This window comes from Canis lupus, chromosome 9, assembly GCF_011100685.1.
Source record: "Canis lupus familiaris isolate Mischka breed German Shepherd chromosome 9, alternate assembly UU_Cfam_GSD_1.0, whole genome shotgun sequence".
NCBI lineage: Eukaryota > Metazoa > Chordata > Mammalia > Carnivora > Canidae > Canis > Canis lupus.
The window spans coordinates 55,348,855-55,366,208 of record NC_049230.1 but is presented as its reverse complement, the minus strand read 5'-3'; the positions used below and the strand labels follow the sequence as shown (position 1 = coordinate 55,366,208).

General features: G+C 50.6%; 1 protein-coding gene and 1 non-coding gene across 2 annotated transcripts in view; one reads left to right on the top strand and one right to left on the bottom strand.

Annotated features, from left to right (window-relative positions):
• The window catches only part of DNM1 (dynamin 1), a 45,566-nt gene that overhangs the window by 20,289 nt on the left and 7,923 nt on the right, over window positions 1-17,354 (top strand). The window contains 5 exon segments of the mRNA NM_001131049.1: window positions 7,509-7,595; window positions 10,664-10,734; window positions 10,906-10,957; window positions 11,163-11,174; window positions 13,498-13,611. Of these exon segments, the coding sequence (NP_001124521.1) occupies window positions 7,509-7,595; window positions 10,664-10,734; window positions 10,906-10,957; window positions 11,163-11,174; window positions 13,498-13,611 (336 nt within the window).
• MIR199-3 (microRNA mir-199-3) lies at window positions 15,666-15,724 on the bottom strand. The gene has a single exon (NR_049377.1). It is a non-coding gene; the product is annotated as a microRNA mir-199-3 (primary transcript).

Genomic DNA, 17,354 nt, shown 5'->3' with positions numbered 1-17,354 from the left:
TGGCAGCACCTGGGAGGTGCCGACCCTGGGTGGCGGTAGGGAGGGCCGGTTCCACACTCACATTGTCTTCTGTTCTCTCTCTCTTTCTCTGTGTCGGTGTCTCTCTCTCTTCCCCCATGCCCGTGCCATCCTCCACTCCTGAATCCTGGCTCTGCTTGGCTTTCACTCCCCTCCTTCTCCCCACCTGCCCATGGCTGCTCCTCCTCCCATCCCCTCCTTCTCCCTGGGTGCAGGACGGGCCTCTTCACACCTGACCTCGCTTTTGAAGCCACAGTGAAAAAGCAGGTGCAGAAGCTCAAAGAGCCCAGTATCAAGTGTGTGGATATGGTAGTCAGTGAGCTCACGGCCACCATCAGAAAGTGTAGCGAAAAGGTATGAGGGCCGCCAGGGCGGGGCTGGGCCTGGCCATCCCTTCCTTCTGGCCATGGACTCCCGTGGGCAGAACCATCTGCTGAGCAGGCCAGGCAGCCTCTCGGCTGCCCACGGGGACCCAGACGCCTGTGCTGGCCGGGTGATTCCGGGCCCTTAGTTTTCCTGATAGCTTAAAACCCTCAGTCTGCTTATACTTACCATCCTTTTAGGCTCCCAGCTCCGCTACAAGACTTTACTCCAACCCAAGCATCCTTTTCACCGACAAGAATGACAATGGTGACAATGATGAGAAGGGGATGGCTGATGTTGATTGAACACCTATTAGGTGCCAAGCACTAAGCTCAGTGCTCATCCTTGTTATCTGACTTAAGCCTCCCCAACAATCCTAAGAAGTGGGTAGTGTTAACCCCATTTTACAGATGAATAAACTGAGTCTCAGAAGAGAAGAGAGGAGCAGGATTCAGATTTAGGGAAACTGAGGGAATAGATCTGGGATCCAGGCCTCCTGGGGTGGGGGGGAAGCTATCCCAGTTCCTCAAAACCAATTTGCCTAAAAGCATATTGGATTACTCACTTTATAGTAATCCATATGCATTTAACAGGATCAGCCTCTTTTGGGTCTGTGAACTTTTAAATGCCTTCTTCCTATTTGTCTACTTTTGGGCATTGTGAGGATTTTTAGCCAGATCTTCTGAAGGCAGTTCTTCCCAGGGGAGTGCAGGAGAATCAGTTGCCTTGGGGGGCCTTCCTAGGATTCAGATGCCCCTATCCAGCAAGGTGAATCAGAATCTCAGGAAGAGCCCAGCCTTGCCTATACTTGAAAAATCTCCCTATGCTGGGAGGTGGGGGCACTTCTGCCTCAACTTCATGTTTAGTTTCACGGGTTTCGTGAGTCATGTGCACCCCTTTCGTTATCCTGTCTCATTTTGCCCACTTTTATGCCTAATGTGGACAGTAAGTAAATTAGCATCCACTCCATGCCTTTTCCAGGTGGAATAAGATCTGGGCTGGACTCCCCACTGCATAGTATTTATCGTGACATCTGAGTCATGGTCCTACTGCACTGTGAATACTAAGCAACACAATCTTACTTTTGTTAAACTTTAAAAATTACTGAGTTTATTTTTTTTTAAGATTTTATTTATTTGAGAGAGAGAGAGAGCACGAGCAGGATTGGAGAGACAGGGAGAGAGAAAGAAACAGACTCCCTCCTGAGCAGGGAGGCTGATGCAGGGCTCGATCCCACTTTCCTGGGATCATGACCTGAGCTGAAGGCAGGTGCTATACCAACTGAGCCACTCAGACACCCCTACTGAATTTATTTGAAGCTGCCTCAAATCTCTTTACAAAAGAAGACAAGATATAATTAAATTTATTTAAATTTTAGCTTTTCATTATAAAACTCTGTGTACATATATATACATATATATAGTCTCGATTTTTATTTTTTTATTTATTTTAATATTTTATTTATTTATTCATGAGAGACATACAGAGAGAGAGGCAGAGACACAGGCAGAGGGAGAAGCAGGCTCCATGTAGGGAGCCTGATGTGGGACTCGATCCTGGGTCTCCAGGATCACGCCCTGGGCTCAATGCGGCACCAAACTGCTGAGCCACACGGGCTGCCCCACAGTCTCGATTTTTAAAATTTAGTAAATGCCAAAGCTTAAAAAGAGGGCAACAACCCTCCCTTTCCAGGGAGCCACTATCGAGATTTTGGTATGTGTCTTGCAAGCAACACTCCTTTTTATTTATTTTCTTATTTGTTTATTTTTTAAAAGATTTATTTATTTATTCATTCAGAGAGAGTGAGAGAGAGGCAGAGACACAGGCAGAGGGAGAAGCAGGCTCCATGCAGGGAGCCTGACATGGGACTCGATCCCGGGTCTCCAGGATCACACCCGGGGCTGCAGGCGGCGCTAAACCGCTGCGCCACCAGGGCTACCCTGACACTCCTTTTTATTTTTATTTTATTTATTTATTTATTTTTTTATGATAGGCACGCAGTGAGAGAGAGAGAGGCAGAGACACAGGCAGAGGGAGAGGCAGGCTCCATGCACCGGGAGCCAGACATGGGATTCGATCCCGGGTCTCCAGGATCGCGCCCTGGGCCAAAGGCAGGCGCCAAACCGCTGCGCCACCCAGGGATCCCTGACACTCCTTTTTAAAAAATAAAATTATCAGTATTGATTTTGTTCTGATCATACATGATTGTCATAAAAATACTCAAATAGCACAGAGAAAGCAAGTCCCTATAATTGTACAACCCTAAAGATAAGGACTACTAACTTTCTAACTAATTACAAACACACAGCAATTTTAACCTAAATAGGATCATACTATACTCATTGATTCCAGAACTCTTTTTTACCAAGCAGTGTGTCATGGAATCCTTGTATGTAACTACAGGAAGATCCACCCTTGAACCGCTGAGTCGTATTCCACTGTAGGAAGGTGGTATCTATATATTCAAGATCCTATTGACATTTTGATTGTTTCAAGCTTCTTTTCTTCTACAAATAGTGCTGCAGTGAACATCCTTACAGATGTATTTATAGTACGTATCCTGTGGTTTCTTTAGGGCAAATTCCTAGACAGAGAATGGCCAGTCAGTGGAAATGAACATTCACAATTTTGGTAATTTCCCTACTTCCCCAAGATTGCCCTCCAAAAAGTTTTTACCAATTTGTCCTCCAAATCTTTTTTTTTTTTTTAAAGATTTATTTCTTTATTTTCAGGGAGTAGAGGGAAGAGGGAAAGGGAGAGAGAAAATCCCAAACAGACTCCCTACTGAGTGTGGAGCCTGACACAGGGCTAGATCTGTGACCCAGAGACCATGACCTGAGCCGAAATCACGAGTTGGATGTTTAACTAACTGAGCCACCCAGACACCCCCTCCAATTTTTTTTTTCTACACATAGATTTATTTACTCTGTTAGGTAGTCACACTGTGAATATATTAGTATCCTGCTTTTTCTTTTAGTAACACATGTTTTGGTGGGGTATATTACATAGTCTACATAAATCTATTTTAGTGGTTGCATAATATTCTACCAAACAGATTTATCATGGTTTACATAACAGCTTTTCTATTGGTGAACATTTACTTTTTATTTTATTTATTTTTTAAAAGATTGTATTTATTTGACAAAGAGAAAGAGAGCACAAACAGGGGGAGTGGCAGGCAAAAGGAGAGGGAGAAGCAGGCTCCTCACAAAGCAGGGAGCCTGATATGGGACTCCATCCCAGGTCTCTGGGGTCATGACCTGAGCCGAAGGTAGATGCTTAACGAACTGAGCCACCCAGACGCCCCTTTATTTTTTAAAAAGATTTATTTATTTATTTTAGAAAGAGAGAGCATGAGCAGGAGGGGCAGAGAGAGAGAAAGGATCTCACGCAGACTCCAAGCTCAGCGTGGAGCCTGATGCAGGGCTCAATCTCACAACCCTGAGATCAGGACCTGAGCCAAATCCAAGAGTCTAACACTTAAACCACTGTGCCACCCAGGCACCCCGATTGGTGAACATTTAAATTGTCTCCAGTTTTTTCAATATTATAAATAATATGGCAATGAACATCTTTTTTTTTTTAAGATTTTATTTATTTATTCATGAAAGACACAGAGAGAGAGAGAGGCTGAGACACCGGCAGAGGGAGAAGCCAGCTCCATGCAGGGAGCCCGGTGTGGGACTCGATCCTAGAACTCCAGGATCACACTCTGGGCCGAAGGTGGCGCTAAACCACTGAGCCACCCAGGGATCCCCCTCTTTTTTTTTTTTTTTTTTTAAGTAATCTCTACGAACAACATGGGCCTTTAACTCATAATCCGGGATTGAGAGTCACATGCTTAACCAACTGAGCCAGCCAGGTGCCCCTGAACCTCTTCCTATATAAATGTCTATTTTTCTTTCTTTAGGATTTTTTCCCCTTGGGATAGATTCCTAGAAAACTGATTACTAGATACAAACATTTAAAAGCTGTGAAACACTCTACTGAATTGCATTCCAAAGGAAAGCAGTAAATATAGTAAATGGTGAAATTTTGGAAATAACCCCAGATATCCATCAAGAGGGAATCGATTATGTAAAATATCATGCAGCCAATGGCAGACTATAGCCATTAAAAGGGCAAGGTATATTTATTTCCATTCACATGTCCCTCCACAATGTACTGTTGAAAAAAAGCAGGTTTCAGAAGACAATATAGTATTTGGGGGGAAGAAATAATATATATAAATAACAAAATTCCAAAGTCATAGCCACCAAATTGCTAACCATTCTTTTAAAAGAGGGCAAGGAAAATAGGAATTTTTCCATTTCTACTTTGCAAATTTTATTTTATTTTAATTTTAAGATTTTATTTATTTATTCATGAGAGACACAGAGAGAGACAGAGGAACAGACACAGGCAGAGGGAGAAGCAGGCTCCATGTAGGGAGCCTGACGTGGGACTCAATCCCGGTCTCCAGGATCACGCTCTGGGATGAAGGGGGCGCTAAACCGCTGAGCCACCTGGGCTGCCCTGCTTTGCAAATTTTAGCCTTACAGTGAGTCTGTAGATTTTGTCAGCAGGAATCTTAATTAACGAAAAGGAAAGCTTATAAATTATTTTTTAAATAATGTTGCCTTTTGATTTATTTAATGAACAGTAATTATTATTTTTTCTTTACATGACAAAAATCCACCCATCTTCTTTATTTTTTTCTTTCCCAAGTCTAAATTTAGTAAGGTACCCCTGCCGGAAGCTTCTAAATAGTCAATTCTAACTCTTCCCAGGCCTGCTGGGATTACAACTTTCCTCTCTGGATGAAATCTGGAGTTTAATGACGCCCATGGGATGTGCTGCTCAATCTTCCTGACAACCCTAAGAGGGAAGGTGCTGTTACTGCCCCATTTCACACACGGAGAAACCGAGGCTCGCAGAAGCTGGCAGTCACTTTCCTAAGGAGAGTCAGCAGGGCAGGGGCTGGCTTTGAAACAAGCCCAGGCCCGCATCCTTGGCCACTAACTCATGGGCTCCGAGCTGACTGCCCCGCTCAGCCAAGGACTGGGAGAGAAATGTTCCATTTTAAAAACTGGCTAAAAGTCCTGGAAATGCTCAGAGACAGCCAGAATGGAAAAAGATGCTCAAAGGGAACAGAACTTCTCAAAGAGGCTGAGGCTGCCCTGTCATGTGTGACACGTGGAAAACTTGACACATGTAACATACAGGCGGTTAGTGGGAGAATTGGTCATGCTCTTTGGCAAATTGCTCCCTGTTCCCTCTTTGCCCACCTCTCCCCATCCCTCCACCCCCCTGCCACAGCCCTGCCCTGGGAGGAAGCACTTGGGACCACCTCAGAGGAAGTGACTCAGTCCTGAATCTCTGTCCCAAGTTGGCAACTAAGGAGTGGGAGCCCCTCCTTAGGCCTCATGGGGCAGCGAGTCCGCCAGACCCGTCTGGCTAGTGTTTGTTCTGAAGGCCCTGGTCTCGGGCTATCTCTCCTCCAGATCCTCTTTGCTTGGCCACGTCAGCCACACCTTGGCATAGCCATGGGATGGTCGGGGTGGAGGGGGACGATGAGCCATCTCTCACATCTACCTCTCCTGGGCAACCAGGGCACCACTTTCCTCCCCATCCTGCTGCCTCTCCCGACCCCGCCCCATCTCCTTGGCCTCCATCTTGCCCTCAGGATCACCACCTGTGACCCAGGCACACTAACCTCCAGGTCTCTTCCTGCATAGGGAGATTTACCTGAGGGGCCCTACCCAGGCATGGGAAGAGGGATGGGACTGGTTCAAGATTTGCCCGACCTGGGTCCCATGTGACCACCACCAAGTGGTGAGGGCAGCCCAGCAGGACTCCTGTGAGTGGACTCCCCATCATCAGCTCAATGAGGCCCCCTCCCTGAAGAGGAGCTTGTTCATGAACCAGAAGGGCTGATGTCCACTCACCCTGAAGAGGAAGGCAAAGACATCCACCCTTCATTCATTCTCTCATTCCTTCAACCTGCCCTCTCTGAGCCCCAGGCATGTGCCTGGCTCTGCTCCTGCCCTCAGGGCAATGACAATCCAGTTGTTGGGTGTGGGGGGAGCATAGAGAGGCCCCTAACCCAGTTCTTGGGGTAGTTAGGCTAGACTTTCTGGAGGAGGTGGCATCCAACAGTCCTGCAGGAGAATGAAGCAATGTGAGATTTGTCCAGAATCCCATTGAGCTGAGGGCAGAGTTCACAGAGGGAGGAGGTTTTAGAGTAACTTCCCCTTGGGCCTCAGTTGATAAAAATTGGAGGGACGTGGGTACCGGTGAGCTCCTACTCCAAAGGAGCGGGGTAGAGACAGGTTGGCTGGGCAGATGTTGCTGGGGATGATGGTGCCAGGCCGGGGCATGCAAAGGGAGGCAAAATCGCGTGGATTCTACCAAGAGGGCCCGGGGTCCAGCCAGGCCCCCGCGGGGTACTGCTCATGCTGCTGGCACCCCACTCCGCATGCCCCCTGCCCTGTGCCCTCGCATGCTTGCCTGTGGCTCCTGCATGTCCTGTATGTGCCTGCTGGCTTCCCCCTGCCCCCTCCCTCAGCTCTGACAAGGACCATTGCCTGTCCCCAGCCTGACTCAGGAGGCCAGCTGGCACCTCGGGCCCTGCCCTCCCCAGATTCTTCCTGGATAGGAATCTCAAGGCTGTTCTCTGCCTGATTCCCCACCTGACTGTCCCTCCAAGCCTTTGAGAGGACAAGGCATAGCTCTGGGGTCAGCGAAATCTTTGGGGGCTGACGGGCCCCCAAACAGAGGCCTCAGTCGAATAGTCTGTTTCCAAGAGGCCACTACCGAGGTGAAAGAGGAGGCCAAGCCCCGTGGCACTTCTGCCCATGGGAACTCACTGCCCTCCCCCCAAAGCTGCCCAAGTAGGCCAGGGACGAGGGCCTAGAACCGGAAAGACCCTCGAGTTGTCATTTGGAACCCACACTTGGGGGAGAGGGTGGCCGTGGCTTGGTGCCTTCAGCTTCCTGGGGACCCCAGGCCTCTCTTCCCCTCATCCCGGGCCTTCTGTGTGTGCCTCCCACGCCACGCCCCTGGATCCCCGGATTCTGGTGGGGTGGAGGAGCTCCCCGCCAGTGCCCCCTGTGTACGTGGCTCTCTCCCCTCCCGCCCCTCCCCAGCTGCAGCAGTACCCCCGGCTGCGGGAGGAGATGGAGCGCATCGTGACCACCCACATCCGGGAGCGTGAGGGTCGCACCAAGGAGCAGGTGAGTCCACAGCCCCTCCTGCCCCTGGGCCCTCCTCCCTCTCCTTCCCATTTTGCCTCTTCTGTCTTTGTCTCCCTCACGCTTTCTGGCCTCACACTCTCTGCTTCTCTCTCTTTTTTTTTACTGTGGGAAGATATGTACAACGTAAAACATACCACCTTGACCACCTCTCAATGAGCGGGTCAGTGGTATAAAGCACATTCACACTGTTGTGCCACCGTCATCCCCATCTGTCATACCCCCCCATCTGTTGTCTCCAGAACCTTTTAATATTCCTCAGATGAAGCTCTGTGCCATTAATCAGTGACTCTCCAGCCCCTGCCTTCCCCCAGCCCCTGGCAACCACCATTCTACTTTGTGTTCCTACGAATTTAACAACTCTAGGAACCTCGTATAAGTGGAATCCTATAACCATGGTCTTTTTGTGTCTGGCTTATAACACTTAGCATAAAAAAAAACACTTAGCATAATTTTCGCAAGGTCCATCTATGCCAGGTGTCAGAATTCACTTCTTTAAAAAAAAATTTAACCTCAATTAATTAACATATAGCGTATTATTGGTTTCAGAGGTAGAGGTCAGTGATTCATCAGTTCCAATGCTCAGTACGTCATGTGCCCTCCTTAATGCCCATCACCCAGTTACACCATCCCGCTACCCTCCTCCAGCCACCCTCAATTTGTTTCCTATGATTAAGAGTCTCTTATGGTTTGTCTCCCTCTCTGATTTTGTCTTGTTTTATATTTCCCTCCCTTGACCTATGCTCCTCTGTTTTGATTCTTAAATTCCACACAAGTGAAATCACGTGATCATTGTCTTTCTCTGGTTGACTTATTTCACTCAGAATAATACCCTCTAGTTCCATCTATGTCATTACAAATGTCAAGGTTTCGGTTTTTTGATGGCTGAATAATATTCCATCATAATATTTATCATATATATATATATCACATCTTATTTTTTTAAACTTTTTTTTAAGATTTATTTATTTATTCATTCAGAGAGAGAGAGAGAGAGGCAGAGACACAGGCAGAGGGAGAAGCGGGCTTCATGCAGGAAGCCCGATACGGGACTCGATCCGGGGTCTCCAGGATCACGCCCTGGGCTACAGGTGGCACTAAACTGCTGCGCCACCGGGGCTGCCCTATGCCACATCTTATTTATCCATTCATCTGTCAGTGGACATCTGGGCTTTTTCCATGGTTTGGCTACTGTGGACATTGCTGCTATGAACATTGGGTCGTAGGTGCCCCTTCTGAATTCCCTTCCTTTCTAAGGAATACCTGAACACTATTCTATTGCCTGTATATGCTTTCATTTCATTTCAATAGTTTATCAGATATTCATTCATTCAATCACAAACATAGTCACTCAATGCCACCTCTGAGCTGGGAGGAGCAGAGATGAGCAGGCCCCTTCCAGGCTCATGGGCGAGTCCTCCTTACTTGTCCAACTCTCTGTCACCTTTCTATCTATACCTGCTTCTGGCTTCCAATTCCTAGCCTCCATCCTCACACGCCCTTTCTCCACCACGGTGCTGCCGCCCCAGTCATTCACATCTTTATTGTAAGTTTTGAATCCTCACTGATCTCTTTAATTACGAAAGTGATAAATACTTAATAAAATCTTCAGCCCCGCTCACAATCTCTCTCAAAAATAAGTACAATCTTTTTTTAAAAAAGAGAGATCTTATCTATTTATTTGAGAGAGAGAGTGAGAGAGAGCACAAGTTGGGGAGGAGGGCAGAGGGAGAGGGACAAGCAGACTCCCCACTGAGCAGGGAGTTTGATGAGAGGGCTCAGTCCCAGGACCCTGGGATCATGACCTGAGCCTAAGGCAGATGCTTAATGCACTGAACCACCCAGGTGCCCCAAGGCATTTTCCCCCTAGGCATATACACATTCCAGATTCCATCTTAATCTTCAGTAACTGCAGTCCTGCTGTGTGTCTTGTCTTTTTCCTCTAAAGATAATTGTAGTAGCTAACATCTGTTGAGTGCCCATTACATGTCAGACATGTGATCTGCCTCATTTCATTGTGTCTTCACCACTCCCAGGAGGCAGACCACTTCATCTGATGAACTGGAGACTTAGTGAGCACAGGTTTATTATGGAAAGCAGTGGCGCTTGGGTCGAAACTCAGCAGTGTGCGTCAGGCATGTCACTCTGGTCAGAACTCAGTTACAAATCCCATCACTCATCCTGGGATTTTCCAATGCCAGAACCTAGAAATTGTCTTCATTCTTTTGAACAGCTATAGAGAGCTTTATTGTTCAGAGGATCCAATAATCTATTTCACCTTCTGATGGTCATTGGCTTGTTGAAAATTTTTCTCCTTTACAAACTACACCACACTGAACACCCTGATATACATATATCATTGCTCACTTTGTGAGTCTATGTATCTATCTCTAGATGTGAATATGTGCATTTTAATATTGTTCAATATTGCCAAATTACCCTCCAAGAAGGTGATCCTAACTTGTACTTCCACCAACAGTATATGAGAATCCATCTTCCCACAATGCCCACACTGGTCATTACCAATATTTATTATTAATTTGATAGGTTATAAAAGGGTCTCATTCTTTAGTTATGAGGGTGAGCATTCTTTTACATAGACTTATTGATTACATGTATTACCTCTATGAATTACCCATTCATGTTCTTTTTTTTTTTTTTTTATGATAGTCACAGAGAGAGAGAGAGAGAGAGAGAGGCAGAGACACAGGCAGAGGGAGAAGCAGGCTCCATGCACTGGGAGCCTGATGTGGGATTCGATCCCGGGTCTCCAGGATCACGCCCTGGGCCAAAGGCAGGCGCCAAACCGCTGCGCCACCCAGGGATCCCCACCCATTCATGTTCTTTGGCTATTTTGATTTGTGTTTTTGTGTCTGTCATTTATTTACTCATAGGAACTCTTTATTTATTATGGGTACTATTACTGATGCATTGATTGATATATTATGGGTTCTATATATGCTATAAGTATGTTTCTTCCAGCCTTTCATGCATTTTTAAAACCCTGTCATATTTTTTCCACTTGCTTGTTGACCTGCATATCCTCAAAGGTTATGCTCCTCATCGATATTGAGCTGGCGTACATGAATACCAATCATGAGGACTTCATAGGCTTTGCCAAGTGAGTGCTCCCTAGGCTAAGAAGTGACACCTCTAGTGTGTGTGTGTGTGTGTGTGTAGGACCCAGGCCTGTTGGGTTAACCCTCTGGGTCTGGTGCCCACTGAGCAGTGGCATTGAAGCTAGGCCTCTTGAGAGGAGAAGTTCTGAGACTCTTCCTTCTCTTCTTCTTAGTGCTCAGCAGAGGAGCAACCAGATGAACAAGAAGAAGGCTTCAGGGAACCAGGTGAGTGAACCCCAGTGCCCCAGCCGGAGGGATGGAGGGTGCCGGATGGACGCCAAGCTCTGAGAGCCCCCTCCCCCGAGGGGAAGGGTCTCACAGGGGCCAGGGATCCTATCAGCTGCCAGCCACAAGCCTCCCACTCTGCCTCAGTAACCCTCTCTCCTCTCTCCCGATGCTTCTCGTGGTTGCTATGGTTACCTCTTTGCAGGATGAGATTCTGGTGAGTACCAGGACTGGGGCTCTTGGCTTGTATAGCGAAGGGGAGGAGGGGACCCATTAGTAGTGGGGATGCCCAGGGGGCAAAAGGGCACTCTTTGGCTTGAGCTGCTTGCACATACCAGCACATGGGTGCCCACACATGCTCTCAGTCCAGAGGCAAGGCCTGGCCATTCAGAGTCCCATCAACCTGTCCATTAGTGCGCATGAGCTAAGCTTCTACTTCAGTCAGAGGTAGACCATTTGGGCTGGGCGGGCACAAATGGCTGGCAGGGGCCTGGCACTCAGTGGGTGCTCCTCAAATATCTGTTGGATGGATGGATGCATGCATGGATGGATGGATGGATGGATGGAAGAGAAATATGTTTTTAAGATAGCCATCTCTACTGGAAAGTTGAGTAAAGAGATAAATGAATGTCAAGAGACAAGTCCCTCCTTGCCCATTCTGTCCTTCAGATTTCTGCTGAAACACCACTTCTTACCCCCACCTGTACCCACAAGCCATGGTCTGGAATCTTCCAGAGGCCATAGTTTCTTTATGACAATCTAGGTGTTTGTGTGATTATTGGGTTCATACCTATTTCCCTCTCAAACCCCATGAGGGGAAGGGTTGGGTCTCTCTTGTCCATCAGCAAGTCTTCAGCCCTACAGCCTAGTGCCTGACATAGAGCAGGTGCTCAGTAGAACTAAGGCATCAATGAGTGTAATATCTGAGTTCAGCAAACACTCGGTGGTGCCTACACTGCACAGGCTGCCAGACAGGAGTCAGATTCTGGCCCTGCCCCCTGGAGACCTGAGCCTGCCATCAGGCCCCAGCAGGATGGGAGTTGGAGGGGCAGGAGGTTTCTGGTGCAGGAGCTCTGCAAGGGGGTTTAGCAGAGCTGGGGGTGGCCAAGAGAGGACAAAGCCTGCAGGTCAGAGCAGGGAGTAGAGTGACAAGGTCTGCTCATGAGATACTGGGGTAGGGAGTGCCAGGGCATGGCATTTGGACTCAGTTCCAAAGATAGTGACAAGACACTAAGGTCCTTATCGGACCTGGACAGGGTAGGAGAGGCACCACAGAGCACCTGGCTACCTTGTTTCTGTTAATGGCTAAGGTAGCTACTCAGCTACTGATCCACTATGTCACTTGGGTTCTCTGCAAGGTTCCTGGGGAAGCCAGAGGGTCGAGGAGGGTTCCAGGAGGCCTCAGAAGCAGGCTTTCCTGCCAGCCCCAGGCTCCTCGGCTCTTCTCTGGATGCTTAGAGAAGCCAGGGAGGTCAGGGCTAGGGGAAGGAGAAGAGAGAGTTCCCTCCTCCTCAGTTTGGCCCACCCCCAGGGTCTAGTTAGTGGCCTTGCCCTTGGAGTAGAATCTACAGGCCTTGTTTGTGGTGATGGCTCAGGATGGTCTTGGGGACAGCTGCTTCCTGCTGGAAAACAGATCTTTGCCTATTTCTCTGGGGTCCTCTGGGAGGAAGGGCCTGTTCAATTCATGCTCAGCCTTTCACCCTGTTCCCAAGCCCTACCACCCTGCTCCCATTCAGGGCCTGAGACCAAAGACCCTCAGAACCATTCATGTTTTCATGCCACAAACATTTATTGATCACTTACTGGTTGCCAGGCACACTGCAAGGCGCTGGGATATGCCAGTGAGTAGGCAAAAGAGTTCATAATTTAGCAAGGCAGTCTGACATCAACAGATAATCGCTCACTCTCTCTCGCTCTCACACACAGACACACACAGACATACACATGACACACAATCTTGAAACCTCAGTCATTGTCATAGGAGAAGACTTAAGGGAGTTGTAAAAGACAGTAAGATGACAATGAGGGTCCTGACTTATACTGGGGTCAGGGAGTGCCTGCCTGAGAATGTGACTTTTGAGCTGATACCCAGAGGGTATGGAGGAATTCAGCAGGCCAACAGGAGGGAAGTGCTTTCTAGGCAGAGACAGCAGCAGCACTTACATAGTCACTGAGATCAGAAACAAGTCTTAGAATTAAGTGGATCTTAAGCTGAAAAGACATTGCCCAGTTGGCTCCCTACACTCTACTTGCATACTTTTAGCGGTGGGGAGCTCATCCCCTACCAAGGCTACCAGTCCCCTACTCAGATGGCTCTATCAGAAGGCTCTCTATCCTGAGCTGACCTATGCCTTCCTCTGTCTTCCAGTCTGTTACTTGTGGTTCAAAACAGGGCAGGTCTGGCCCACACCCTCCCTGCCCAGCCAGGCTTCCAAGAGCTGGAGGAGGGGTGGGCTTTTGAGTGTTTCTCTTTGCCTACCCCATCCTCCAGGGAGAGTCCTGGCCTCTCCCCACTGACCTCCTGCCCTCTCACCCTCCAGGTCATCCGGAAGGGCTGGCTGACCATCAACAATATTGGCATCATGAAGGGGGGCTCCAAGGAGTACTGGTTTGTCCTGACCGCTGAGAATCTGTCCTGGTACAAGGATGACGAGGTGAGTAAAGGGCCACTGGTCATCAAAGGGTTTGGCTGGGGCCAGATTCAGGCTCAGACACTACTCCAAGGGCTTGGAGTAGATTGGGCCACCCAACAAACAAAGTTTTTTTTTTTTTTTTTTAATCCCATTAAAGCCCCTTGAATAGAGGTGGCCCGCAAGGATCAGAGGCAGACAATCCTGAGAGCTCATCCAGCGGGAAAGAGAAGGTGCCTTGGCAGGATCAGGGAGCTTGGGGCCAAGTGCCCTGGGGAGGGTAGGCAGGGGCGCCGGGTGCCCCTCCCTGACCCCGCCAGCCTTGTGGCCTTCCTGTTTTCCTGCTCTGGGGTGTGCCGCCTCCCTTGTGGCCCCCACAGACCTATGACACACACATATGTCCAGCTGCCAGACACCCTATTAACCCCTGCACCCCAGTCCCCCAGACCCCACGGGCACAAGAGAGATGCCCTGAGGGCCTCCAGGCCAAGGGGCCAGGAGTGATGGGGCCCTGCAGAGGCTCCACACAAAACCCCTCCCTGCCCACATGGGCTCACAGAATGCCTGCCACCTCCCTCCCTTGCTGCTGGTCTCCTTTAAAAATGAGTCTATTTGGCTTCCACATCTGGATTCCAGAGGTGACCAGAGAGAACAGGGAGGGCTTGGGGCTTTGGGGGGGAGACTTGTGGTAATGAACTCCAGCTGGCCACCCAGTGGGGGAGGGGACCTTCTTCCTGAGGAAGCTTTCGGAGGAGAGGGAGCTCTCAGTGGGGAAGTGGGGCTGGGGTGGGAGCTGTGATTTTGGTCTCTGAGCTCCCTCCTTGATCCCTGCCTCCTCCAAGTCGCCCTGGGCAAGGCCCCCTCCTCCTCATCTTGGGCTGGGCCTTCCGTCGTCACTGGCGGGGGCGCCAAGCCATCTGGACCTCATTACCCCAACCCTGGCCTCTCCCCGAGCATGGGGCCCCTGGAAGGGTTGGAGTGTGAGGTGGCGTGACGTGGGGGGGGTGTCGCTTCCTGCTCTGTCGCTCAGGCAGGCTGCCTAGACCCCCTCATGGGCTGGGGGCACTGATTACTGGCCCTAGGACTCCTGGTGCTCTTAAGTTGGGGCTCCTTATGTGTTGGGCCAGGGGACAGTGTGAACTGGGGCTGAGGGCTGCCCTGTGGGAGAAAGTATCCAAGAGGGACCCCGTCCTTGAGTGGTGGGTTCTTTCTGAGCTTTGTATGTACATTTGAGTTGGGTTGTGTGTGGGAACTGTGCTGAGCATGTGAGGGGTGCAGTAGGGGTGGGTAGTAAGTGCTGGGGGGTGGGGTGTGTGAGGCTGATGGATGATATGTGTGGCGGGAGGGGTGGTGGTGCAGGAGAGTGTTTGGGCTATAAGCATCTAGGTGTGGTTGGGGGAAGACCATGTGTGCCCTTTCTCGGCGTGTAAGTGAAGCTGTATGTAGCAAATGGGCTGGAGGAGGGAGAGTGTGCATGTGGAGCATCTGAGAACATGCGTGTGCTTGGGATGTAAGGATGGGAGAGAGCTTGTGTTCCGTTGTGAGGGTATGTATGTGTGCACAAGCCTGTGGCCTTGAGATGTGCAAGTGTGCTTGCGGCATGAATGTGTGATATTAGTTTGGGTGTGGGAATGTATGTGCCTGAGTGGCAGAGGTGTGCATGTCGAATTGAGTGCGTATGTGTGTGTGTGTGTTGCATGTGAGTGGATTTTTGCACTAGAACAGCTTGCGGACATGGAGGTGGTCTGGGCTGCAGGGAGGATGATCTGTCCCCCTCTCTCCCCAGCTGCCAGCCCTCTAGTCTTTGGGACATGGGCGGCCCTCTGGGCAGACAGGCGGCTCCCCATATCCGTAGTCCTCATTGAACCCCCCCATCTTCTCGGTCTCCCTCTGCCACCCATCAGCATCCCCATCCCGTCTCACAGCACGGTGCCCCCCTCCCTCTACACCTCCTCCCAGCACCCGCTGCACCCCCCAGCAGCCCCCTGCCCCATCTCCGGGTTCCGGTTCTGGGATGGCGGGTGGGGGTCAGTCCAGCTCTCCAGCGGCGGCGCCGAGGGTCTAACCCAGCCCAGCCTAACCAATGTGCAGACTACTGTACAATTTGGGAGTCCTGAACAGATAGTCTAAACACTGGGTAGACGGAGTGGAGGTGTCCTCTGGTCCTTCCAGGCAGCTGTGTCTGTCCGTCGGGTGAGAGCTTCGGCCCCATCTCCTGGAGACCCAAGGCCCCCAGCCCCAGCCCAGCCAGCCCGTGGTCCCCTCTCTGCTCCCGACTCCCCTTCTGCCTCCTTTGACGTGGCAGGGGTGAGCGGGAGCTGTGGCTGGGAAGGAGGGGCCTGGGGAGGGGGCCGGCCGGCAGGAAGGGAGGGGTGGGGGGAGGAGGCCGCTCCTACCTAGAGTCCAACCCCAGAGCACTGGGCGGGTGGTGGCGGGGCCTCCCTCGAACGCTTCCAGATGTTCCCTGGCCGCGTGTGCAACTTCCTTCTCTCCTCCCCCAGCCGCCCTCTGGGGCTCCCGGCCACCCGCCTGGCATAAAGAAGGCTTTATGTGGCTGGACCGGCCAGGCGGGTGTGGAGGGCAGAAGGAGGTGGGCAGGATGGTGCCAGGACCGGGGAGCAGGGTCCCCCTAAATCCATCCCCGACCTGAGATCCTGGATGAGGCTCATGCCCAAGCCCTGAGTCCCTGAGATCCACACAGACATTCCCCGGCCACGGCATGGGTCCTGTGGTGTGGGCACGTGGGGTACCAGGGGTTCCTCCTCCCAGAGCCCCCTCCTGGAGTACCTTCTCTGCAGAACCCCCGGGCCTCCCTTGGACAGCTACAGACAAATGTCGGCCCACAGCAGGCACACATTAGTGTGCACGGAGGCCTGGCCCCCACATGCCCATCCACAGATACATATTACTCCTCCCAGATGACTACAAATAAACCAAACGCATTCAACCTATTCAGCAAACCATATGCACATGAACGTGCAAGCCCACAGTGTTCCCCACAGGCACACTCCATACAAACACAGATATTTACAGCTGCCACATACATCTATGAAACTGTGCACACATCCGCCTTGACACACAGGCCTGCTCACACAAACACATGGCCATGCTAGGCACCTCCCCAGGCACACACATGCCCACACACACACCTACGCAACACAGACACGTGGGCTCACATCACAGTGGTGATATGGTACGTGCTCCAGCTGGCATGTGTTTACACACACAACTACACACATGCTGCACACAGAGACATACCATCTCCAGGCTTGTGCTGTGCGCCTGATTGCTAACACATGGGCGCCTGGGGGGTGGGGCGAGGAGAGGGTGTGGGCTGAGCCAGCCCTTTGAAGCTGCTGGTGCTGGTGGCCCCCCTTCTTGTCTCTATAGTCAGGAAATGAAATCAGCAACTTAGCTAAAGCAGGTCCCATTGGCCAGGCCGGGGGCGAGAGAAGCTTGAGTGAGGGGTCCCTGGCTAGGGCTGGCCTGGACAGCATCCAGGGCTTGCTTGGGGGGTAGTAGGATCCACCCTCCGTCTCGCCACCCTGCCCTCTTGGGCTCTGGCATGTATGCAGAGGTGGTGGGAATGGCTTGAAAGCCACTGGGAACCAGAGGTGCTCAGCAGGTCCAGGGCTCCGTGGCCAGGCTTTTTTCAGATAGCACCTATGCTGTGCAGGGGGCATGGGTGCCCAGAAACCCAGGGCTGCCCTGGGGCTCCAGAGCCCTGCTCCCCCACTGCCCCAAACCTCCGCATGGAACACTCTTAG